The sequence below is a fragment of the Sus scrofa genome, chromosome 17 (genome assembly GCF_054392235.1).
Source record: "Sus scrofa isolate SSC_HxYL_T2T_F1_AM1 chromosome 17, Sscrofa_HxYL_maternal_Yorkshire_Landrace_v2.0, whole genome shotgun sequence".
In the NCBI taxonomy this organism is placed as follows: domain Eukaryota; kingdom Metazoa; phylum Chordata; class Mammalia; order Artiodactyla; family Suidae; genus Sus; species Sus scrofa.
In genome coordinates, this window is record NC_139399.1 from 32,291,423 (window position 1) to 32,316,766 (window position 25,344).

The window sequence follows — 25,344 nt, forward strand, 5'->3', positions numbered from 1 at the left end:
TCCTCAGTGGTAACATAACCAATGGGGGGAAAGAAGAAAGAAAATGGATTAAATCTGAGAGAGAAGACCCAGTACAATATACTGTTCAATCTGGCTTCATGTGAACTGGCTATTTCACACTTTGGAAATTCAAAAATGGTCAAGTCAGGGTGCATGATGCGGTCCCGGCTCAGCCATGAGAACCCAGAGAGATAAAAAGACATAAAAGCAACACCCCTGGAAAGCTGCAGGGCCGTCACAGCTGGAGCAAAGCGCTTAGAATTTGTTGGCCTGAATTAGCGCTTAGCAAAGTCTACTTAAACACATGAAGCTAAAAGCCTCCTTTGTGGCTTCTGGAGAAATGCTGACATCAGGAAATCACTTCCGTGGAAATCACTGTAGTGTGTCCACTATAATAGAGTATTAATACTAAATGGCCAGGGAGCCAAGCCAGTGGATAAGAGCCAGGGACATGAGGCTAACAGCTCCCACTCGCCGCATTCTCATTGCACACCAAGAGCCCCCCCCTCCCCCGCCCCATGACCTTAAATGTCCTGGGGCTGGAGCTCTGTCCAGCAATTTCATGTATATAACGTACCTACAATTATTTCTTTAAACCTCAGACCTATATGTCTGAAGTCACAGCATTATGGTTTCTGATTGCTCTCTGTTGCTATTTTGCCTGAGCGGAGGGGGTAAACAGAATTCAGTTTAAGCAGATCATCTGAAAGGAGGCTGTCTTGACTTTTTCGGGCAAGATGATGGAGGTTCCAACAACACCTCACAGCAAGGCTTGCCTTGTCATCAGCATCGATCCAAGGCCACTGCCAATGTCAAGCTGGGCTCCTAGAGGCCAGGAGACCAGGCTTCTGCTGCAGCCCTTCAGAAGGAACTGGGAGGCTGGGGGTGCAGCATTCCAGGCCCCAGTACCTGGGCTTCAGTTAAGATCTCAACAGACCAAAGGGTCTGAAACTAAAGAAGGTGCAGAGGCCCAGGCCCTCCTTGTAAAACTGAGGACATTGTGGGACCAAGATGGAAGAGCCTGCCCAAGGCCAGCAAGGCAAGAAGGGCACCAAAGCCCCTGGAGGACACCAAAGTGGGTGATGTCTATACACTAGGCAGCCACCAGCCTCTCTGAGAGTCTTGGCATTTCATCTACAAGGTTAGCAGGAAAAGCTTTCTTGAGTTCATGTATTTATTTGTCTTGAGATTCCCACCTCCAGGAAACACAGTGACAGGGAATAGGTGGCAGAAGGTAAATATTCTTTCTTTACCCTGAAAACAGTGCTAGTTCCTAGTTCTTAACATCAAAATAGTATCAATAAGTCATCATCAAACATGCTTGGATAGCCCACCGTGCTCAGGACTTCTGGAGAGCTTTGGTTTGCTTACGTTTTAATACAAAATCCTGAGGCCTCTCCTCAAACACTGGGAGTCCGTGGTGGTGATTAGGGAGTGGGGTGGAGGGGTTGTCAATTTGCTTCCACATGTGGAAATCAGTGTCTCTGCAACTTGGGATGCTTCACCAGGACAAGTGCTGGTCACGGAGAAGACTCGAAGCCAAGGGTTAGGATGGGGAGAAGAGAGGGAAAGGGTAGCAGAGGGAAAGGGAGTCAGGGAAAGGGAATGAGGAGAGGGGACAGCCTGGAGGAAGGGGTCAGGTGGGGTAGGAAGCTGTCTTCCCTATTCATCAAATATTAAACACACAGTCAGAGGTCAGCCAGGTAACAGACAAAGGCTTTGTTTTTGTTTGTGTGCTTTTCTCTGCTTTAAGGGAGTGATTCTAAAACAAGAATACTAAGCAAAAAGAAAGCTTAAGGGTACTCTTCTCAGGTTTGGTAAAATGAGCATCTGCTGGCATAAAGAGAGGTCATAAAGGCTAAAGGAATTACTTTTTTTAAAGATTATAAAAGAGAAGGCACCAGGAGTAGAGAATATGCGATCACAGGGTCATGAGGCCCTGAGGATTTGCCAAGCATCCCCTGGGCTCCGCTCACCTCTCCTGGTCCTTCTCCAGGGCTTCCTGCTCAGCCCCTAGGCTGGCCCAGAGTCCCGACTGCTCTGATCCTTCACCCCCGCTCAGGCTGGCCGGCTTCTGCCTCTGTTCCTCTGGCCCCAGGCCCCGGGCGCATCGCCTCTGCAGGGCCGAGTGCCTCCTCTCCAGCTGGGCCACGGCCCGCTCCAGCGCCTCCCTCTGCTGCTTCTCCCGGGATTCCAGAATCTCCTTTTCCTTCCGCCTCACCTTCTCCTCCTGCCGGGCTACATTGGCTGTGAACTCGAAAGTGGCCTGTAACTTTTGCAGCTGGTTGGCACTGGCCTGGTACTGGGCCAGCTGTTCTTCTTTCTCTTCCATCTCCTTCTCCACTTGATAAAGAGTGTTGTCTAGGCCCAGGGGCCCCCGGTCAAGGATTTCACAGGCTCTCTGCTTCTCCTCCAACAGCATCGGCAAATGATGCTGCAAGAGGCATCGGAGCTGGCGCTCCTTGTACTGCAGCCTGCACTCCACTGGCTTGATTTTCTCTACATCTCCCGCCATCTGGGGGGCCTCTGTGACACCGCCATCATTTTGTCCCAACCACCCAAATTCTTCGTTGCCAGATTTCAAGCGCGCCAGTGTTTCCTGTTCTTCCTCGACCTCTCTCTTCAGGAGGTCCTTCTGCTGAATCAGGTCCTTTTCCAGGTTAGCCAGCGTGGCCAGCTGCCTTCGCTTGAACTCCAAGAAACGCAGCTGAGCCTGTTCTAGCTCCTGGCCGTCGTCATTGTCCCCCTCAGCGCGGGCCTCCTTGGCCCGCAGAAGCGATGCCCGGATGCTCTCCAGGTCCTGCCGCTCCTCCTCCGCGCGCTGCACCTCCCCGTGCCGCAGCGGCGGGATCATCTCCTGCTTCTCCCGGAGCTGCTCCTCCAGGTGCGCCACAAGCAGGACCTGCTCCTTCTCCTGCTCCTCCAGCCGCTGCTTCTCCAGCTCTAGCTTGGCGTACTGCTCCTCCTTCTCCCTTTTGAGCTGGTCCAGCTCTCGAAATATCTGATCCTTTTCCGCCTTCTCGTGGCTATTGAGTTCTTGCAGCCGCTGGAGCTCTTCCTGGACGCGGAGAAAGCTCTCCTCTTCCTGCTTCTTCTTCTGTAGCTCGATTTCCTGCTGCTCCCTCAGCCTCTCCTCCTCGAACCGCTCCTTCTCAGCGAGCAGGTCCTTGAGCTTGCTCTCTAGGTGGAAGCTACGGCGTTTGAGGCTCTCCTCCTGCCGGCGGATCTGGAGCTGGACGATCTCAGTTTCCTTGCGCTGCGTCTCCACCTCCTGTTGCATCCGCTCCAGCGCCGCCTTATCAGACTTTTGCTTTTCCTCCATCTCCTCTATGAGTTTTCTGAAATGCAAATCATTAACTGATCATTACAGGATCACTAGGTTCACATGCTGCTCTAACTTCTCCCTAAACTGAAACATCCTGGAAATGCATGTACAGCACCAACTCTTCACTAAAATGAAAAAAGACAGCGGACAGCGCTTTACTTTCAATACCCAGCAGCATACTGTTGCATTTTTTTACTCTGTAACTGTCCAACATATCATTTGCCTAATCTCCTGAAGTAGCCTCTGATATCGTTTCTTTGTAGAGCCTATAAGCATAATGTGTTATGCATGATATAATTTAAAAGCCCCCTGAGCTCAAAGAGAAAGAAGCAGGCCTAATTTAAATTTAAATGTGAATGATTTTATTCAGCCCAATGGCTAAAACTCAATAGAAAGTCAGCTGCAAAATGACATTAAATAAAAATGCTTATGCTGTCCTCAACTCATCAGGGTCAAATATCAAAGTCAAGGTAATTGACACTTCATTGTTCTAGCTCAAAGAACTACATGCTACTTAGCATTTAATCACTTCTTTAGGAGAAATGGTAATCACCAAATGACCCAAAACATTAGTTTATTAATGTGTAATACTGAAAATAATGGCAATCTCCATTGGAATATTTAACTGCATGATTCTGGGGGTTACATGTCATGTTGTATTTTGGAGAGCAAATGATCCCCACTGGGAGCTAAGCCAGTATTTTGAGGATGGGATGACCTCAGAAGCCAGAACATGGGGCACATTAGAGTGTGGGTCCACAGCCTCCATCTGCTGACCCACCAAAGACCTCTCCTATAGCATGCCCAAAGCTAAACTAATTCATCTGCAACATCTAGATTCCATGTTCTAGAAAATAAATATCCCTCATGAAGATTTTTTTTTTTCTTTTTCCCTTTTCTAGGGCCGCTCCCGCGGCATATGGAGATTCCCAGGCTAGGGGTCTAATTGGAGCTGTAGCCACTGGCCTACACCAGAGCCACAGCAACGTAGGATCCAAGCCGAGTCTGCAACCTACACCACAGCTCAAGGCAATGCCGGATCCTTAACCCACTGAGCAAGGCCAGGGATCGAACCCACAACCTCATGGTTCCTAGTCGGATTCGTTAACCACTGTCCCATGACAGGAACTCCAGATTTTCTATGACTTAATTTCTAATCTCGTTTCTATCCTTGGTCCATTTCTTGGCTTGCTGAACAGATCAGGCAAAAAAAAAAAAAGAAAGAGAAATACCTACGTTTTATCAAAGAATTATATTCAGAACATAATTTAAAAAAAAAACAACAACCTCTCCAAATCAATTGAATAAACACACCCACCCCACACCCACCCCCCATCCCCCAACACACCAACTAAAAGAAAAGTGAGCTGTGAACATGAAGAGGTGAATTTGAGATGGGGATACAAACGGCCAATCAACATATTTAAAAAGTGAGGAGGCATAAGGAAGGGGAATTGTCACTCTTTTGGCCTTTTTAAAACTCAGAGGATACTATTAAGGAAGACACACTTTTTAGTTAAAGTTAAGCAAGTCTATATTTGGTGTATTACATTTCCTGAATGTGTTAAATTTGCCTCCTGACTTTATTCCCTCTATCTCCAAAGTATTTGAAGATGAACTTTTTAAAAAAATTCAAACACGAAGTAAAACTAACCAGCTAAAGAGAAATGAGCTACAGTTACTCTGTTATACATACAAGTAAATGATGGACACGGAGCCAGAGGGGGATGGCAGGGACATGGGTGAACCTGTTCAGGACATCAGCACAGGCATCCACCCACTACACGGGGAAGACTTGTACCGCGAGGCTTACCTTTTACTCTCTAATTTCTCAAGTTCTTCCCGCTGCTGCCGCTCAAATTCAAGTCTAATAAAATCAAATGAAAATGAGTCATTTTTCTGAAAGAGCTTTTTCCTCTCTTATTCTCTAAATGTAGTTACATATTACAAAGAGCATCAATTTTCAAGTATGATTTTTAATTGCTACGGGTTAGCCAGTTGAAAATGCATTCTTTGTTCTATGGCTGTGATTAGAAATTAGACATACTTTGGGGTGCTTGAATTCAGGCTGAAAAGAACATATTTTATTTGGAGGAAAACAAGCAAAACACCACTGTATGGAAAAAGCAGGCTCAAAGGAGATTTCTAAATGAGAAGCATGTCTACCCCATGCAGCTTAGTCAGTGATGAGTATATAAAAATGGAAAATCTCTACCTTAGACAGATGGGTCCTTTTATAGGGAAAAGACTGCCATGGAGGTAGAGAGAGAGGGAGAGAGAACACGGACATCAATTAAGACAAGAATTAACTGGGAGAACATCAGGAGAAAAGCAATAAGGTACTTAAAAGCCAAGAGCCATGCACAAATTGAAACGTATTTTCATACTTATCACATTTCCCAATAATTTCTTGAAGCAAACACTCCAGAGTTAGCTGTTATGTTTTGCACACTTCCCGTAATCATAGCACTAGGAGCTCCTGTTGTGGCTCAGCAGGTTAAGAACCCAACTAGTGTCTATGAGGACGCAGGTTTGATCCCTGGCCTCACTCAGTGGGTCAAGGATCAGGCGTTGTTGTGAGTTGCAGTGTAGGTCGAGGATGTTGCTTGGATCTGGCATTGCTGTGGCTGTGGTGTACACTGGCAGCTGTAGCTCCGATTTGACCCCTAGCCTGGGAACTTCCATATGCTGCTGGTGTGGCCATAAAAACAACAACAACAAAAACTAAAAAATTTTTAAAAATTACAGCACTAATAATAATAATAATAATAATAAGTGCCCACAGAAGTCACATTCATATTTTTACTACTTTTTTCTTTCTTTTTTGCTTCTTAGGGCTGCACACATGGCATATGGAAATTCCCAGGCTAGGGGTTGAATCAGAGCTAAAGCTGCTAGCCTATGCCACAGCCACAGCAACGCAGGATCTGAGCTCTGTCTGCAGCCTACACCACAGCTCATGGCAATGTCACATGTTTAACCCACTGAGCAAGGCCAGGGATCGAGCCCACATCTTCATGGATACCAATCAGATTTGTTTCCGCTGCACCAAAATGTGAACTCCCTATTTTTACTACTTTATAGTAGTAGCTTCCCTCAGATCCTCCTGTAATGAGCGCTTATATGATATAGGAGTTACTGGAGTCTACAGAGATTATGAACAGACTGCCCACTGTGGGAGCAAAATACAGGGGTCAGGTCACCTGGAATTTTAAAACAACTCAAATATTGATAACCAAGATTGATTTCTTCTGAAATACTAGGTTGAAATGCTTCAAGACTTCACTATACCTATGAATCAGCATGAACTGTAACTCTTAAACTTCCTCTTATGGTGGATGGCAAATATAGCAAAAGGTTGAACTATGGAGAAATTCATGAGCAATTGTTTTCCTTGGATAACATGTGAATCCAGGTTGGCAACAGTTACCTCTACAATGAGCTAACAACATATCAAACAGATCTGTTATGATTTTAACTTGAGCTACAACTGAGAGTAAGAAGTCTGGTGGTTTTTGTGCTGTGCTGAGGGATTTACACATTCACTTACTCTGCGATCCTTGCAAATCTTAAAGACAAAATATAGTATCTGATCCATTTTTTCAAAGACAAGGAACCCAGAGCTCAGATGTGAGAGAGAAATTGTCCAAGGTCACGATGGTAAGATGTGGTGGAACCAGGATTTGAACCCATAAGAGCCTGCTTCCAAAACAGCCTCAATTCATTCATTTTAGGGGCAACGCTTAAGTTTGTGATGTGTAATAAAAGCTTTAACTTTCATTGAAACCAGTCGTTTAGAGTCATATTTATCTTCCTAGAAAATGAAAATAATCTGTGGATTACAGGCATTACCATCCATGAGAAATCACTCACATATAGGAAATCACATATATGGAAGGTATTTGCCATTTCCTGACCCCAATCTATATGCCACTACAAAATGGAACGGGGCTTCCTTAAAGTGCATATATGATCATTCTGTTTTATATAACAATAAACAGAAACTTAGGAATGTTTCCCAGCAGCTATTTTTAGATTTCGGTATAGTTCAGTCTTACTACAGATAATTACAATCCAAAAACATAAAATCATTGGATAAAACACTTTCAAAACCTGAGGGTTTTCCAAAGAGAATAGTCTTTAGTCTCAATTTTTATTTTCTGTGGCCATCAGCAGATAAGGCCTCTCTGCTCTGACAATGTCGTAAGTGTGAGATCATAAGTCAAATGCTGCTCTGAGAAGTTTGAATGAAAACCTACCACTTGTGGGCAGCTGACCACGCGCAGGCACTGGGCCAGCCACGCAGCATATAATACCCTTTCTTGGTTCTTCCAGCCCTAGTGGGTTTCGTTCCTGTTTTGTACCATAGGAAACTGAGGCTCAGGACTGGTAAGGAGCAGAAGGAGGGCTTGAAACAGTATGGTACTAAAATCTGTGCTGCAAATTGCCACAACTGTTGCTAATGAGTTGCATGGTCTCAAAAGGTCATAAAATGTGTTAATATCTTCATCTCCAGTGTGAAGCTCTGAGCATTCCCTTTCTTTACTGAGCACAGTGTCAGGCGCCATGCCAGGCACGAGGGGGATACAGCACTAAGAATGGGACTCACAGTCTCTGCTCTCCCCTGGGGGTCCTAGTCTGTTAGTGACAGTGGAATAAACACGAGGGGCATCATGAGCCAGGACTGAGAAAGGACACAGTGTCATAACACTTGGAACAGCTGCTGGTCTCAGAATTTAGACCTAGAATCTAGACTAGATTGGCACCTCGAATGAGTGTAACCAAGCAGGACCCTAGGGAACCTTCCCGGGACAGACCCCCACCCATGTCCTCCACCTGCCTTTTTGTCTAGAGAAAAACTTTAGTCAAAGAATCAATTTAATCAAAAAAGTGAGAAAACATGGAGAATCAGGAAAACAGTCCAGCAAGACAAAATAACAACAGTTTAGCCATTCAACAAAGTCAAGAACCTGCAGTTCTTCCTCAAGGACTATAGATAATATTCTGAGCCATGTCCCTGGAGCAGTTTTGCAGGTAGAAGAAGTCACCTGTATGCTGCCCACCAGCACGCAGACTCCAGACTGGTTGGAACTGGAAGGTTGATGATGCTGACTCCCAGTTAACTCACCACCAACCAATCAGGAAAATGTCCATGAGCTAATCAGGCCCTGCTCCTTGACACTCTAAGACTCCTCGCTGCCCACTCTGAGGGGGGCACAGTTCTTGAAGCACCAGCCTGCTGTGTTGCCCTCTTTGCCTGGCAATTAAAGCTACTTTTTCTGTTTCCTCCAACTCTGTCTCCAAGTTTCTATTTGGCATTGGTGTAGAGGGACAGCTCATATTTCAGAAACACTGGTAGGAACTAGAATCAACGGAGGCTTCCTGGAGAAACGTCTACCTAAGCTGCATCATTCTTCCTCGCTCATAACTTAGAAACTCAAGAGCAGCTCAATAAAACTTTTATCCCACTTCCTGTGGGGTAAAAGCCAAGATGCGAAGTTCGAGAGACAGCAGAAGCCACACAGTGAAGGGCCTTGGAAGTTCTATTAAGGACTCTGAACTTGACCCTAAAGATGGTGGCAGAAAAGAATCGTGGAATAGGGATGCTGGAGAGCCCACAGAGAAGAGATGGGAGGAGAAGCCAAGAAACAGATCAGGAGGCCAGCTTTGTCACAGAAATAAGAGCTAACAGAGGCAGGACCAGGAAAACCAGGATAAGGAAAGGCTGGCACCTGATGATATTTGGGGGGTCAAGTTGACAGGATCTGCTAATGGGATGGATTTTGTTGGGTGCTGTGATGAGAAAGGAAGAGTCAGAGATGACACTCAGATTTCTGGCCAGGTCACAGAGGGGGTGGAGAGGCAGAGCTTAACTGCCAAGAGGCTGCAATGAATGGTCATTAGGTCTGAATACAGATGCTAGTGGTTGTGAGGCTATATATGAGTTATTTAACCATGGATACTTACTTTTCACAGAATTTGAAGAAAAAACAAGCCCCCCGAAAGGGTTGTACGAGCATCAAACAAGACAATACACAGAAAACACATGTAGAGTGCCTACATACAGTAGGTGCTCAAGTGCTGCCCCTTGTGGATGATGCCTGGAGACAAGGAAGAACTAGGTGGTGGGGGTGTGGGGGGAGGCAGCAGTCATGGTCATGCCAGTGCCCATGGTGGCAAAGGCAAGGATCTGGTCAACATCCATGAAAGACCACCTAAACCTGCTTCTGATGACTCCTGCTGACTCTCATGATGGCCCCACGAGCTGGGTGTCACCATTACCCCACTTGACACACGAGAAATGGCTTTATCTCTAGTAAATGGCAGAATCAATCAACTCTAGAGCCCACAATTTATCTCTTCATCCCTCCTTTAAGAAAGGAAGCTCAACTGTACACATGTTAAATCTAATGATTCTAGGAGTTCCCGCTGTAGCTCAGCAGTAACAAGCCCGACTAGTACTCATGAGGATGTGGTTCGATCCCTGGCTTAGCCCACTGGGTTAACTATCTAGCATGGTGGTGAGCTATGGTGTAGGCTTCAAATGAGACTTGGATCTGGCATTGCTGTGGCTATGGTGTAGGCCTAGGCCAGTGGCTGCAGCTCCAATTCAACCCCTAGCCTGTGGGTGTGGCCCTAAAAAGAAAAAAGAAAAAGGAAAAAAAAAAAAAAAAAAACACAGGAAGGAGAATCGAAGAGTGGGCTAAGCAGACACCTGAAGTGAAAGGATCAAGGGTGCTCTAGGGTGCTCTAGGGTGATATGAGAGCAGCTGGGGGCCAGAGGAGGCGGGAGGGTCTCTGGCCTGTAACATCACAGGTTCCCCCTCAGGAGAAGTTTTCATCACACAGAGGATTTGATCAGGATGAGGAAGGAGAAGGTATCTGGGTCAGTGGCAGCAGGCATCTCACATGGCCACAGTGCTGATCCTTCTTGAAAAGCAGCATCTACTGGAATGTAAGTTTCTCAGCCAAGAAACCAGGGAGAGTTTCCCAGTTTCTTTCTTTCTTCTTTTTTTCTTTTTTTGTCTTTTGTCCTTTTAGGGCCACACCAGTGGCATATGGAGGTTTCCAGGCTAGGGGCCTAATTGGAGCTGTTGCTGCCGGCCACAGCCACAGCCACGTCAGATCCAAGCCGCATCTGCGACCTACACCACAGCTCATGGCAATGCCGGATCCTTAACCCACTGATCGAGGCCAGGGATCAAACCTGCAACTCATGGTTCCTAGTCGGATTCATTGCCTCTGCGCCACAACGGAAACTCCCCCAGTTTAATTCTTAATGAAGAAGGACCTGTTTCTAAATAGAAAAAAAAAAAAAAATGCAATTGCTTTTATTGAAAGCAGGATGTCCTTGATAAATGTTTCCCATTTCCTCAAAAATAAGAGTTAAAAAAAAAATAAAGATGCTCAGTCTTAACCGAAAACGAAGTCCCAAATAGCCTAAGGAGAGAATCATCACTACAAAGTCAGGAACTATATTTTAAGTATGAGGAGCTATCAGCTATTGTTGATACCATTTAGCTTCTGTTAAATATTACATATTTACTAATCATACTTCAAAATGCACCTTTTTCCATAATCAATGATAATTATTTCAAACAGCAAATCTCAACAGACTGTGAAATATAAATGCGAGCGTATTAATAACAAGGAAGAGATACCAATGGTAATTGTATTTTAATGTGACTTCATTTTAAATAAGTATAATTCAATATCTTACTTTACTGGAATTATCCTGGCCCCAAATGCTAATTTCCTAAATATTGTAATTAAAGGAAAACCACAAAAGGATATAATTTTTGCAGTTGTTTTTAGCATTTTTAAAATGGCAGTTAGAAGTACACCCACTGTGTTGGGTCCAACAAAAAAGCACAGCGTACAATCTATTTTTAGGAGAAAGAGTCTTTTTTTTCCCCATTAAAAACATCTAGCATTTTTATAACTGCACATCTTGCAATTTATCTGCCTATTACCATCAGCAAGGAAAAAGCAAGGGGGTGAGGATTTCTTCATTCGGATCATCACACTGAAAGTGAGACTGTGATGATCAAAAAGAAAAAAGAAAAATTTTAATGCACTGAAAGCATACATCTTGAGCCCTTGTCTGACCTCGGTGGTGGTGAGCTTTGCACCACTGATGTCATTTCTAAAAGGAGGAAAGTGGCAGAGTTCCCGCTGTGGCACAAGGAGATTGGTGGTGCCTTGAGAGGGCTGGGACGCAGGGTCAATATCCAGCCTGACACAGTGGGTTAAGGATCCTGTGTTGCTGCAGCTACAGCTTAGGTCACAATCGTGGCTCAGATCTAATCCCTGGCCCAGCAACTCCATGTGCCTAGGGGCAGCCAAAAGAACAAACAAAAAAAAGGAATTAAAGGAGGAAAGTGGCTACTTGCGCCCAGCCTCCACTGGAGCTGGCAGCTGCAGGGGGAGGCGGATAGGGCTTGGAGGCTGAGCTCAGACCACAGAGCAGCTGGAAAGGGGCTCGCACCGGATCAGGGAGGTGAGCCGGTGAGCCGAGAAGAGGCAGCCCCCGTGGGGATGTTTTCAGTAGGTTCTGTGGACAGGTAAGGGGAAAGTTCTTGGTCAATGGGAAGGCCTGGATTTCTCATACGTGGCTTTCAGGTTGTCATCACACACAAAGATGACCTCGTGGGTGTTAAACCCTGAAGCTGCACAGGGCCCTGTATGTACACAACCGATGCTCTACCATTGTCATCCTGCAGTGCTTAACATCTGAATGAGAGGCCCTGCCTTTTCACTAGGCACCAAGCCCTGCAAATTGGTCCTGATCAAGTAGATGTCATTTTTGAAAGAATCCCTTCCTGCTGCCTGGAATGTCTGGTGGTTTTCCTCAGTCCAGAGTCTGGTGAGGGACAGGTGGGAAGGAGCTGGAAAAATCCACAAACTCTGTAGATGGTTTCCCCTCTCCCGGATCCTTCACAAAGGATTAGGCTTTGGTCACACTGGGGTCTGTAATGGTTTAGGCCAGAATCGCTGACCTTCTCACCACCCTACCACCCTCAGGCACTGCCTTCCAGCCAGTGTCTGATCACCTCCCAAAGATTACATCCCAAGGAGACCTGGGGAGCTTGAAGATGAAAGAGAAAGTTTAGGTTTGGGTTCCAGAGTTGATGCAGGTCCTATCCAGCTTGACAATCCTGACATGCCAGATGTCCTTTAAAGACAGAGCAGAAACCAGATGTTACCCAAGGGAGGCAAAAGGAAACCCATGAAAGAAGAATCTGGCCCTCCATCCAGACTCCAACTCTTCAGAGGCCCTGCCATCGTTTCTGTGCATTGGGGTTCATGTATGCTTGCGTGTGAAAGCTAAGAACAGCTGCTTCTGCAGAGACAGCCACAACTGCCACACCACTCCCTCCCAGGAACCCCTTTCTTCTCCCCAAATCAAGTTATCGGACAGTAGAGGGACTTTATACAACTGTAATTCAAGGTGCTTACATCCAGATGAGGGCCAGGAGTTCCCATCGCGGCTCAGTGGAAATGAATCTGACTAGCATCCATGAAGATGCAGGTTTGATCCCTGGCCTCGCTCAGTGGGTTAAGGTCACAGACACGGCTCAGATCTGGTGTTGCTGTGGCTGTGGTGTAGGCCAGCGGCTACAGCTCTGATTCGACCCCTCGCCTGGGAACCTCCATATGCCACAGGTGCAGCCCTAAAAAAGAAGATTAAAAAAAAAAAAAAGATGAGGGTCGCATAAGGCAATCTGATCTAGGTGTGAAATTAAACCCCTTTTAGGTAAAAGTCAGAGTTTATAACATAAATATCCCTAGGATTCTGGGGGTGGTTTTCTAATGAACTTTCAAATCCCTAGTCTAGAAAGTCCTCATAAAGACTTTCCAGGGGCCAGTCTTAAGCCTTTTGTATTGCAAATGAAAAGTGCTCAGAGAAACAAAGATTGTTTTAACAAAAACAGTAAAACTTGATACCAAAAGCATTTTAAGTGAGTTTCCTCCCAGCCTCCTTCTCCTAACAGTAGTATAACTTGCTCTAGTAAACACTGGCCATGACCACATGCTAAGCCCGGAAGAGCCTACCTGATCCAACACCAGAGCGCAGGCATTAGAAGGACATGGCACTCACGTGTTCAACTTGACGCGCGCGCGCACACACACACACACACACACACACACCCCATGCCCCCTGGGCCTACCCCTCCCACCACTTTACTGGCTAGGAGATGGAGGCTCCGGAATATTAGGGAGAAGCTCAAGGTGACCTCCTCTTTAGAGAGGCCAAGAGTATAAAGCCCACCTCTTCCTCCTCCTCCATTCTTACTTCAACTCTGGAATTCCATCTCACCTTCTCAACCTATACCCCAGAAACCTATACCCCATGGTAACCTATACCCCAGAAACAGCCTCCCAAAGTTAATGATTCACCATTCCAAGAGGTACCTCTTCCAAGGGACGAACCAGAACAGTGGCCACAGGGAACGTTCTGGCCACTTCAAAACTACAGGGGAACAAAGTACAGATTAACCCTCCTCAAAGCTGCTGCAAAGTATACAGCCTCTATCTAGCCTTCCCAGCCCAGCTGAACACACATGGCTAAGAGCCTACGACAGAGTCTATTTTGCAGGCTTTTCCTCTTAATATGCACCTTACACAAATCCCCAAACCATTAACTATCATTCTACCACAGAGTTGAAGAGCATGCGATTTCAGAACATGGATGTACCATGAGTTATGTGAGCAATCTCCTAGTGCTGGAACCATACATGGAAGATGACTCTGATGAAATGGTTTGGCAGGATCTACACTGGGTAACCCAAAGAGAGTTTAGTTTAAGAAATGAAAAGCTGGAGTTCCCATTGTGGCTCAGCAGTAACAAATCCAACTGGTATCCATGAGGATGCATGTTCGATTCCTGGCCCCATTCAGTGGGTTATGGATCCGGCTGTGGTGTAGGTCGCATATGCAGCTCAGATCCTGAGTTGTTGTGGCAGTGCTGTGGCAGAGGCTGGCAGCTGCAGCTCCAATTCGACCTCTAGCCTGAGAACTTACATATGCCACATGTGTGGCCCTAAAAAGAAAAGAAAAAAAAGAGGGAGTTCCCGTCGTGGCGCAGTGGTTAACGAATCCGACTAGGAACCATGAGGTTGTGGGTTCGATCCCTGCCCTTGCTCAGTGGGTTAACGATCCGGCGTTGCCGTGAGCTGTGGTGTAGGTTGCAGATGCGGCTCGGATCCCGAGTTGCTGTAGCTCTGGCATAGGCTGGCAGCTACAGCTCCGATTAGACCCCTAGCCTGGGAAACTCCATATGCCGCGGGAGCGGCCCAAGAAATAGCAAAAAGACAAAAAAAAAAAAAAAAAAAGAAAAAAGAAAAAAAAAGAGAGAAGCTGTGCATATTTGTGGGCAGAGAGAAAAGAGAGGGCAGAGAAGGTAAGTTTGAAGATGCAACTTGCCATGGCAACTCTGCCCTGGCATAACTTTTACCCAAGTGAAGAGCTTTGCAAGTCTGCTTTCCACATTTGTATACCTTTGATAGCATGAGCTGGGAGAATGCTCACACACTTAACTAGGCAGTGCCTGACCCAGCCTGGCGTCTGGTGGGGCTGAGCGAGGTCTCAGCAGGGCCTGTGGATCGCAAGAGCTGTCCACCGCCCCCCTCCAACCCCCAGCCCTCAGTCTTCAAGCCTCTCTTTCCTTATTTCTCTCTAACATCACTCCATCCCTCCCTTGGTTGCCTGAGTGTAAGCAGCAGGTACTGTCAAACAAAGAATTCCAGGGCATGCAGGTTTAGCTGACAAAATAATAGAGTGGGAAAGATTTATGTAAGCTGATTAAATGAGATGCAATCAACAATTTATGTCGGAAAAAAAAGAATAGTTCCCAAAGTCCTTAATGATTAAGCAAGACTTACATTATAGTATAAACATGGAACAAAGACGAGTGTTCAATGGCATGGAGAAAAGTTCACATGAAGATGTTAAAAGAAAAAGGAGGTGGTTCCTGCTGTGGTGCAGTCGGCTCAGTGGCATCTCTGGAGTGATGCAGGTTGGATCCCAGGCCTGGCACAGTGAGTTAAGGATCCGGCGTTGCCACAGCTGCCATATAGGTTGAAACTGTGGCTTGGATCTGATCCCTGGCCTGGGAACTCCATATACCACGAAGCAGCCAAAAAAGGGGGGAAAAAAGCAGAATACAGAACTGTGTATCAAGCATGATTTCAAGTTGGCTTTTTAAAGCACTCTTTAGAGTACATGATTACAGTATCTGCTATACAATTAAATACATACACAGTATAAAGTACAAGTAAATATTATACATGTAAACCAATCATTACTTCTTGGTAGAAGGATTGTGAATGCTTGTGATTACTTGATTCGTTTCTGAATGTTTTACTTTTTTGTAATAAGCATTTCAATTTGTAATGAGACAAACTACCTGTTTCAACATTTTTTCTTAATCTACTGTGATTATAGCAACTGTTCTGCTTCCTCTTTGCTTCCATAAGTCTCTAGTTCATTTCTACTCATCTCCAGCAACGATGCTTAAACCCAGTAGACTGCGAGACATGGGGGTTGCTGATGGTGACTAGACATGTGATGTCTCTGATGTGGGACACAGATGTGCAAGGTCAGGATTACAGTCTAGGATCAAGGAAGGGGATGGAAGGTCTTTGTCAGGGCACAATGATTCTCTCTCTCACACACACACATACAATCAACAATTACTTCTCACACACGCTACTTAGCGGGGTACATTATTAAGAAAATCCAAAGTTCTAGCTGTGGCACAATAGGATCAGTGGCATCTCTGGAACACTGGGACTCAGGTTTGATCTCCCACCCAGCATGGTGGATTAAGTATCTGGCATTGCCACAGCTGCGGTGTAGGTTGAAACTGTGGCTCCAGTCTGATCCCTGGCCCCAGAAACTCCATGTGCGGTGGGGCGGCCAAAAAAGAAAAAGAATATTAAACCTTTTCACTAAGTATACTAAAAATACTCCACTCAATATACTAGACAAATAATTGTATCAACGGGCACAATTGCCAACCAAGCGCCACCAAAGAAAGACAGGATGCTAAGGAGAGGACATCCCGGTTGGGGTCAGTCATGCCTCCCTAAGGAAGCAACATTTAAACTGAGGTTTTTTTTTTTTTTTTTTTTTTTAGGGCCGCACCCGTGGCATATGTAAGTTCCCAGGCTAGGGGTTGAATCAGAGCTGCAGTTGCCAACCAAAACCACCACCACAGCAACGTGAGATCCGAGCCGCATCTGCAACCTATACTGCAGCTCACGGCAACACCAGACCCCTGACCCACTGAGCAGAGCCAGGGATTGAACCAGCATCCTCGTGGATACTAGTCAGATTTGTTTCCACTGCACCACAACGGGAACTCCTAAACTGAGATTTTAGAGACAATGAGGGACTTAGCCATGTGAAAAGCAGATGGACACACGGACCAGCGTTCCAGGAGGAGGAAACAGCACATTTCCAGCAAAGGCCTGGAAGCAAGAACAGACGTGTATGTTGAACCAGAGCCCTTGAATGAATCAGCAACAAGCTCTAATCAAACGAGTCAACAAATTACAGAGAGTTCATGGCAGGTAATCAAGCTGATACATGATGTTCCTTCAGAGGAAAGTTATGCTGTCAAGTAGGACCAACCAAGAGGAACCTACTCCCTTCCAGCTTGCCTATAACTACCATCCATCGTTATACTAGGAACAGCCTCACTTCCTCATCTGACCTGTACCATCAGCTTTAGTTCCTACAGTTAGTTATATGACGGAAGCAGGAAAGCAGGCACCATGCAGGCAACACAAATCTAAAGTAACAAATGAAGACAGACTGTGCATCTTTCTGCCTTCTTTGAAAACTGGAAACCCAGAGAGCTCATGGAATTATGCTCAAGGACAAAAAGAGAAAAAGCTAAGTCAGTACAGACAGAACTCATTTTACTGTACTTAGCTTTACTGTACTTAATAGATTTTTTTTTTGTAACTAATTGAAGTTTGTGGCAACCCTGCATCAAGCAAGCCAACCAGCAGCATTTTCCCAGCAGCCCTGGTTCACACGGTGACACATGTCTCTGTGTCACATTTTAGTAATTCTCACGCTATTTAAAATTCTTTATTATCATATTTGTAATCATCACATTTGTGATCTTTGACGTTACTATTACAAAAACATTATGACTCACTGAAGGCTCAGATGACGGTTAGCATTTTTGAGTAATTTTTTTTAATTAAGATGGGTACTTCTTTTAGACATAACACTATTGCACACTGAACATACAATATAATGTAATCATATGGCATAAACCTAATTTTTAAATGTGCTGGGAAACCAAAAACTTGGTGTGACCCTCTCTATTTTGATATTTGCTTGTTCACGGTGGTCTGAAACCCAACCCGCCGTGTCTCCGAGGCGTACCTGGAAATGACACTGCTCTCTGTTAGTGGCAGAAACAAGCTCACTTCTTTCAGTCACTTTCATCACAAGTTCCCCGAGCCTGTGCATCTTCACAAGCCATTTAAGGCACTCTACAGCAACCGCAAAGTTAGTAAATGGTCCATGAAAAAACAACACCGCTGAGACCAAAGGCTGGAGAGAAAGTCAGCCTTGCAGCAAAGCAAACTTTTGAAAAATGGTAAAGCTCAATAAAACAAACCAGCAGAGACAAACATAGTAAATAACCATCAGCTAAAACACAGGCTAACTACCAAATCACCGGCAATATAAATATTGCCAACGACACTGCATAAAACTTCCACGCTCAAGGTCAACAACAACCAAAGGATAAAAGAGGTATAAAGTCCCAGAGAGTGAGACAGAATAAGTGAGAAACGTGGGTCTGGCAGGGCACTGTAATCACGGACAACACGCTCTCTCCTCCTGGACCTGCAGTGAGGACAGGCCCTCAACCAAAGTTGCGGGTCGTAGCAAGACCATGTCCAGCTATGACCTCACTCTGTCTGCAGCCTCTTCTGCGCTGGTATGAATTCACTTAGTTCCTGTGTGTTACGTGGCTATTAAGTGCCAGGTGCTATGCTGGGCACTGAGTGAGCAAATTAGATTCTGTGCCCATTTTCTGGAAGCTGACAATCATCTCGAGTGAAGGAAGTTCAGCAAAGGATGCACCTTGTTTCCTGTTCCTAATGTCTTCTCACTCTCTCCCCAGTGTGATGTACTTGTCCATCCGGTTGAAGGAGTGAATGGGGAGAGTGCGAGGGAGGGAGGGAAGAAACAGGAGAGAGAACTTAAGGGAGAAATAGGGAAGGGGTGGGGGAGGAAGGAAAAGGAAACTATTTTCTTTTCCTACAATTGTCATCAGCTGGCAAGAAGTTCCCACTCACATCTTGGTGCCGACAGCTTTGTGCTTCCCAATCCCAGAACTCTTCATTCCGAATCTGGCTCCTCCTAGCTGTACATTCTGAAATCCCCTCCCTACCCTTAACCAGGAAAGAGCAGGAAGGCTGGGGCTAGCCACACAGGGCGTTCTTGTACAGTGCGGAGCTCAGCACAGGACAAATTAGGTGTCTGACGAACCCCTGCTGATGAACAGGCCCAGGACATGCTTCCTGGAGGGTCACCATAAGGGGAGTTCCCAAGAGCCCAGTTCCTGGGAACACAGCTTAGAGCTGCATCCAGGAAGGTGTGGTCACATTGACCCAGCCAACACTTCCGGAGAGTCCCTTTCCAGTTTCCAAGCAGAAGGAAGTGCTCAGACAGTACCCATGGGAAATGAATAGTGGTGAGAGGTACCACCAACCTAGAGAGCAGTCTGTGAGCAGAGGGCAAGAGCCTTAAAACTGGACACATGCTCTGGCCTGGCAATTCCATTTCTACTTTGTTCTCCCCTGAGGAAGAAATAATCATGGATAAGGACAAAGATTTAGCTACAAATATGTTCACCCCGATTACTTGTCATAGCTCGAAACTAGAAAATAAATACCTACCAATAGAAGATACGTAAGGCGTGGAATATCCATATAACAGACCCTCATGTGGACATTAAAACGATGTTAGATAATATAGATGAAGGGAAAACATATATAAATGCTGAAAACTCTCACAAGCCCAGTGTGAACCCATCATGTGTGCATAAAGATGCACACACACACACAGATGGCTAGATAGTGGGACAAAGGTAGAGACTAGGAGATACAGCAACGTGTTAACTGCAGTCATTTTTGCTTGTTTGTGATTTCTAATGTTTCCATAATGAACGTATGGAAATAAAAACAGGTTAAAGATAATCATCGCTCATCTGTCTTCATCCTTTGATTGTCGATGACCTCAGACCCACTCCAGAGGTGGGGGGCCTTCCGCAGCTCCTGAGCCCCAGGTTGGCCCTGATGCTCACCAGCCCCTTCTTGATGCTACACCTCATGAAGCTTTGGTTGGCTTACCAAATGCAGGTCTCATGTTAGACTTTAGATAACTTTAGTCCAACCAAATCTGAAACCCGGGCATTTCTCATCTTCAGAATTTAATTACTGAAAGACAGTATAGCTACTGAACCAGGCTCGCCACCGGTTAGTGTTTAAAGGAAGTTAATGCGCAAGTGACAATATTTCCCTCTATTTTTAAGACTGAAAGGAACCTGGATGTGTATCATTTCACTTAGAGTGCTTTTAAGAAACTGTGAAGGCTCCCGCATTCTGCCAAGTTAGCTGCCTGTTTGCAGCCTCAGAGCAAGACAGAGGAGGGCTAAGGAGCAGGCTTGGTTTAAAGGACACTGCGCCTCTGAGAAGGAATGTTTCCCCTGCAGCGAAGCTGTTTCCTGGCAAAGACCCTGGCTGGGCCCTGCTCCAAAGTGACGCCAACTCCCCAAGCAAGTCACCAGGCTGCTTTGCCTCCTCCAGAAAATCTCTGGCACCAAGTACCACTCATGTGTGCACTCAAATTCTGGTTTCCAGAGAGCCTGTGATTTGGGCAGTAAGTTCCTAAACTACCTGAGAAACACTACATCCAACATTATGTGCCCCGATGGGCTGTTAGAATGTTCTTGGGTAGCAAAGGATTATCACAGGATCTAATAGTCCCGCATCTGGGTATATACCCAAAAGAACTGAAAGCAAGAGCTCAAAACAGATATTCCCCCCACCCCCCATGTTCATAGCAGCACTATTCACAATTGCCAAAAGGTGGAAGCAACCCAAGTGTCCATTGACAGATGAATGGATACATAAGATGTAATACATACTTGTAATGGAATACTATGCACCCCTAAAAAGGAAGACATTTTGACACTTGCTACAACATAAACTTTGGAGACACTATGCTAAGTGAAATAAGCAGTCAGAAAAAGAAAACTACTGCATGAATCCATTTTTACAAGGTACTCACAGCAGCTAAATTCATGGAGACAGAAAACAAAGTGGTGGTTGCCAGGGAGGAGGAAAAAGATCTGGGATGTTTTCATTTAATGGGCATAGAGTTTCAATTTTATAAAATGGAAAGAGTTCTGGAAGTTACTGGCAACAACGTGAATGTACTTATTAGCACTTTGGAGCTGTACACTTACAAATGGTGAAAACGACAAATTTTATGTCAAGTGATCTTTGCACAATTTAAAAAAGAGTGAAGAAATGAGTTAGCAAATGCTTATGATTATACGAAAATACTCCTCTGTTGTACTCTGGGCCATGCATTTTAATCATGATCATGACAGGTGCTGCGAATGGGCCTGCAGAACCCGAGCTTCCGTCTCTTACTTTGAATCCATCCACCCAAACTCCAAAGGGCTTTTCCTCAAAGAATAGCTGTCTGTTTTTCAAAGCAAATCGCACAACCCCAGTCTCGGCCCTCAGCATGCTCCCCAGCCAGGCCTCCCCCTGCAGAATCCTCTCATCTCTCCCCAGCCTTCAGCACGACCCCACCAGCACCCCCCAGGTTTGCTCTTCAAACACTCCTCTCCTGGAACCTCTCTCCAGAGGAAGTTCCTCTCCGTCTCAGGTCCTGGCACAGAATCCAGTGCATCTGTGAACCAGGGACACAATTCCCAAGAGGAACTGAGGGGAGTGATGTGGGGCTCCAACCTGGGGAGCGTCTAGGGCTCAATCTCTGGTGAGTGTTCCATCCTCTTTGTTCTCTGAGATAAAGCATCTTTATAGATATCCAACAGCTGCATATCCTCAAGTCCAAGAAAAAAGTGCTAGTCCAGAGAACGTGGGAGAGTTACTACTTAAGGCTCCTATAACCTACTATCCCCCCCAAACCCCTCTCCTAATGTGGCACCACAGCTATTTACTGCAGGCTACGTGTTGCTATGGCAGTGAGAGAGCGCAGAACAAGGGGAGGCTGGGAAAGATATCATACAGAGGTAAATGCCTATAAGCATAAGCTTTGAGGACAAGTGGAGTTCCTGTTGTTTAGGCTTATGGCAGCCTCCATGATGACGGCTGGAGGTGGCCTCAATGTCAAGAAAGATTCTGCAAGTCTCTGGTTTTCTAAATTACCCAACACACTACAAGGCATGGCTACTGGAAGAGAAGCTCTTCCAAGGCAGGTCAACTTGCACTTTACAGACACTGAGAAAAACCATTTTAACTTGAAAACCAGCAAATAACAACAAACAGCATCACTCTTAAGAGGACCACATATTCTCCTGTGTTCAGAGGGGGGAAAAAAGGACTGAGATCCCATCAGCAATACCAAGGAAAGAGGGGCCCACAGCTGTGGACCCCATACCTCCGAGGACAGGCTGCATGCGGACCCCTTTTTGGTTTCTGGAGGCAATGAACTGCCACGTGACACTTCTAAATGGTTTCAAGGTGGAAGCCACCACCATCAAGGACAATGACACTGGGACCTGGATCGGGTTCCGAGTGGGGAGGTGAATCCAGGCAAGCACGCGCCACACCCCACACAGATATAAGGGGCCCAAAACAGTGAGCAGATGGGAAAGTGGTATCTGAGCTGAAGTGACCTGGAGAGTCCTGTGCATTATAGTAAACCTAAATCAAGGAGTATGTGAATGACTCAAGCTCAGTCACCATAAAAGGCAGTTGCTAAAGGTAAAGAATTAAAGAACTAAAACCAAACAAGCTTCTCAAAGCACCAATAATCCAGTTGCTCTGAGACTGTTCTTGTATGTCAGGGGTCTGATCAGTCCCCGTGGCTGAGTTCAAGGCCGATTTATTCCATGAACAAATTCTTCTTGGGAACAAGAGTTGTAATAAGACGGAAAGACTCCATGCATGGTGCGGGCAAAAGCTGACACAGGGATGGAAGCCTGAACTTCCAGAAGTTCTAGAAGGAGTGGGGTTGGGGGATGAGGAGCCTGCAGTCGCAAGGCGGCACTAATCAGGTCTGGACTTCAGCTTGCTCACCCATAAAAAGAGGAATCCAGAAACGTGATCATGATCAAAGGCCTTTCCTAGTTTTAAACTCTTAAAACAGTGAAGAGATTCCTTATAGCTGGGTCTGCTGTCCCCAAACCAGAGGATGAGCTGAGCTGAAGGAGGGAACGCAGGAAGCTCGGAGTTCATGAGAAGTGCTGAGCTGGGACCACAGACCATGGGACCAGCACCCAGGTAGGAAACTGCCCCCCAAGTTGAGAAAAGCAGGAAGTGACACAGTCGGAGCACAGGCTGGGGATCAGAGAGTCCTGGACCCACTCCCTAGCTCTGATCCTGAAACCAAGGTGAGCAAACCTATATGACTTCTGTACATATGTGTGAAGTGGAAAAAGGGTCATGGTGAGAAGTAAAAGAAAACTAACAGAGCAGAGGTGCTCAGCACAGCGCCTGCACTGTAACTTCTAAAAGTCACTTCTAGAAGACGACACCGTGGTCAATTGCAACTCACTGAGCTATTAGATTTACCTCCCCCCCCCTTTTTTTTATGGCCACACCTGCGGCACATGGAAGTCTGGGCCAGGGGTTGAACCAGAGCTGCAGCTGCCAGCCTACACCACAGCTACATCAGATCTGAGTCACCATCTGCGACCTAAGTCACAGCTTGCGGCAATGCCAGATCCTTAATCCGCATCCTCGTGGAGACCACATCAGGTTCTTAACCAGCCGAGCCACAGCAGGAACTCCACACCATTTTTTTTCATGTGAGATTATCCTTGTAGGAAAGAGAAAATTATGGAGGCTCATAAACCTGGCAAGGACCCCAAAATTCTTCCCTCCATTTCCCTGTTTTGAGGCATTTTCTTTACCATTTCACAGATGGAGTTGTGAAGGACCTGGGCAGTTAAGCTGACCACCAAGATCACCCCCCACTAAGTCCATTCGAAACATGGTAGTTTGGGAGCTCCCCGGTAGCCTAATGGATTAAGGATCTGCTGTTGTCACTGATGCAGCTCAGGTTACCACTGTGGTGCAGGTTCAATCCCTGGACTAGAAACTTCTGTATGCCACAAGTGCAGCCAAAAGAAAAAACAAAAACATGGTAAGTTTGTGTCCCCAGTGTCCCCTAGAGCCTGAAAGGAGTGATCACAACTCCCTGGGTATCTGAAGCCCTAAGAATCATAGTTGTTATTATGCTAAATTTATAAAATGAAAACAAAGTGCCAAAAGCTAAAGGGATGGTGCTTGGCAGTCAAAGTGCCACCTCTAAAATATCAGGCAGCCATGAAAAGGAGAAGGAAGCCGGAACCCTCACCAATGCTTACAGGCAAACAATCCAAATGTGTCTCATCTGTGCTGTGATTACAGCAAAGTGAAACTGTGTCTCTACACGACCAGGGCTAGGAAGGAATCTGGCCTGATAAAGAGGCCTGACTGCAGAAGTTTCATTTTTATCTGACTTGTTTTTGTCCTTTTTTTTTTTTTTTTTAGGGCCGCACCTGCGGCATACAGAAGTTCCCAGGCTAGGGGTTGAATCAGAGCTATAGCTGCTGGCTTACACCACAGCCACAGCAATGCAGGATCTGAGCCGCATCTAGGGTCTATACCACAGCTTACACCAACACCAGATCCTTAACCCACTGAGCAACGCTGGGGATTGAACCCGCATCCTCACGGATATTAGTCGAGTTGGTTACTGCTGAGCCACAGTGGGAACTCCCTGACTGTTTTTTTCAGTTAGTGACTTTGACAGAGTCCACATGATGGACACAATGGTGCCGACCACAGGGAAGGTGACGCCGATGTCCACTCACCCTGGGTTGTAGAGCATGACGGCGGAGAGGTTCTCACAGGACTTGGAGAGGTCGGTCATGGACAGGCTGAGCGAGGACAGGAGGCCACTCTGGGAGCAGACATAGGGCAGAGTGGTCACCTGGGTGGCAGGGGAGGCTGTACACTGCGTGCACCCTCTCCACTCGTGACAGTCGGTGAGGGGACCAGGCCCCCCTTGAGTTTGCACACAATTGGTCTCCCGGGGACACAGGTCAGAGACAGTCAGGCTAAGGATCCGTCTGGAACCCAAGCCCGGAGTTTGGATGGGAATGGCACAGCCCACCCAAGGGCCTCCCTGGCAGGGCTGCTGTATTCATGTCGGGGGAAGGGGTCAAAGCATCTTTGTCATCTCTGTCCCCAGGCAAGAAGCAGTGCCCTGTTAGCAGCACTCACCCATGTGAGTGACACAGAGGGAGAGGTGACGAGAGACCGAAAGGTCAGGGGCTTGATTTGCTCTGCTTCCATGCAAAGCTACCGGCAAACACACTCTCCTCCCTCTCTCCCCTGCAGCTATGAACCAAAAAGGGCCTCTGGGGTGACCCTGGGCTGGAAAAGCTGAGAGGCTTCACTGGCTAGAACCACAGCCCTGGAGAGGGCTGCAGCTTTCTCATTATTTCCCATGCCAGGCACTGGCCTCCTTGGGCAGCTTGCAAGAGCAGGCTGAGATGCTGAGACGTGGGGCTGCAGAACTCAGGGGTGAGGGGCAAAACGTCCAGGTTGGCAGGTCAGGGCTGCAGCCCAGCGCCCCACTTGCTGGCTACAGGACAGGTTACTTTCCCCTCTTGATCATCTGACATGTAGGGCTAACAATAGCCTCTGTGCAGATAAAGTGGCACATGTGGCAGTTTTGCACAATGCTGGGCTCCCAGGAATACAGTTGTGACTTTATTCTCTTCCTCAGTCTAAAGA

At 46.3% G+C, this 25,344-nt stretch overlaps 1 protein-coding gene across 36 annotated transcripts in view; it reads right to left on the minus strand.

Moving 5' to 3' along the window:
- Positions 1–25,344, minus strand: part of KIF16B (kinesin family member 16B) — a 308,817-nt gene that overhangs the window by 102,963 nt on the left and 180,510 nt on the right. For 21 of the 36 annotated variants that reach the window (XM_085004496.1, XM_085004502.1, XM_021078047.2 and 18 more), the window contains 3 exons: positions 24,417–24,505; positions 5,139–5,192; positions 1,977–3,338 (listed from right to left, as the gene is read on the minus strand). In XM_085004496.1, the coding sequence (XP_084860622.1) occupies positions 1,977–3,338; positions 5,139–5,192; positions 24,417–24,505 (1,505 nt within the window). Of the gene's footprint in view, positions 1–1,976; positions 3,339–5,138; positions 5,193–5,540; positions 5,574–24,416; positions 24,506–25,344 lie in introns of all 36 variants that reach the window. The other 15 variants (XM_085004499.1, XM_085004494.1, XM_085004495.1 and 12 more) reach the window with 1 other exon arrangement.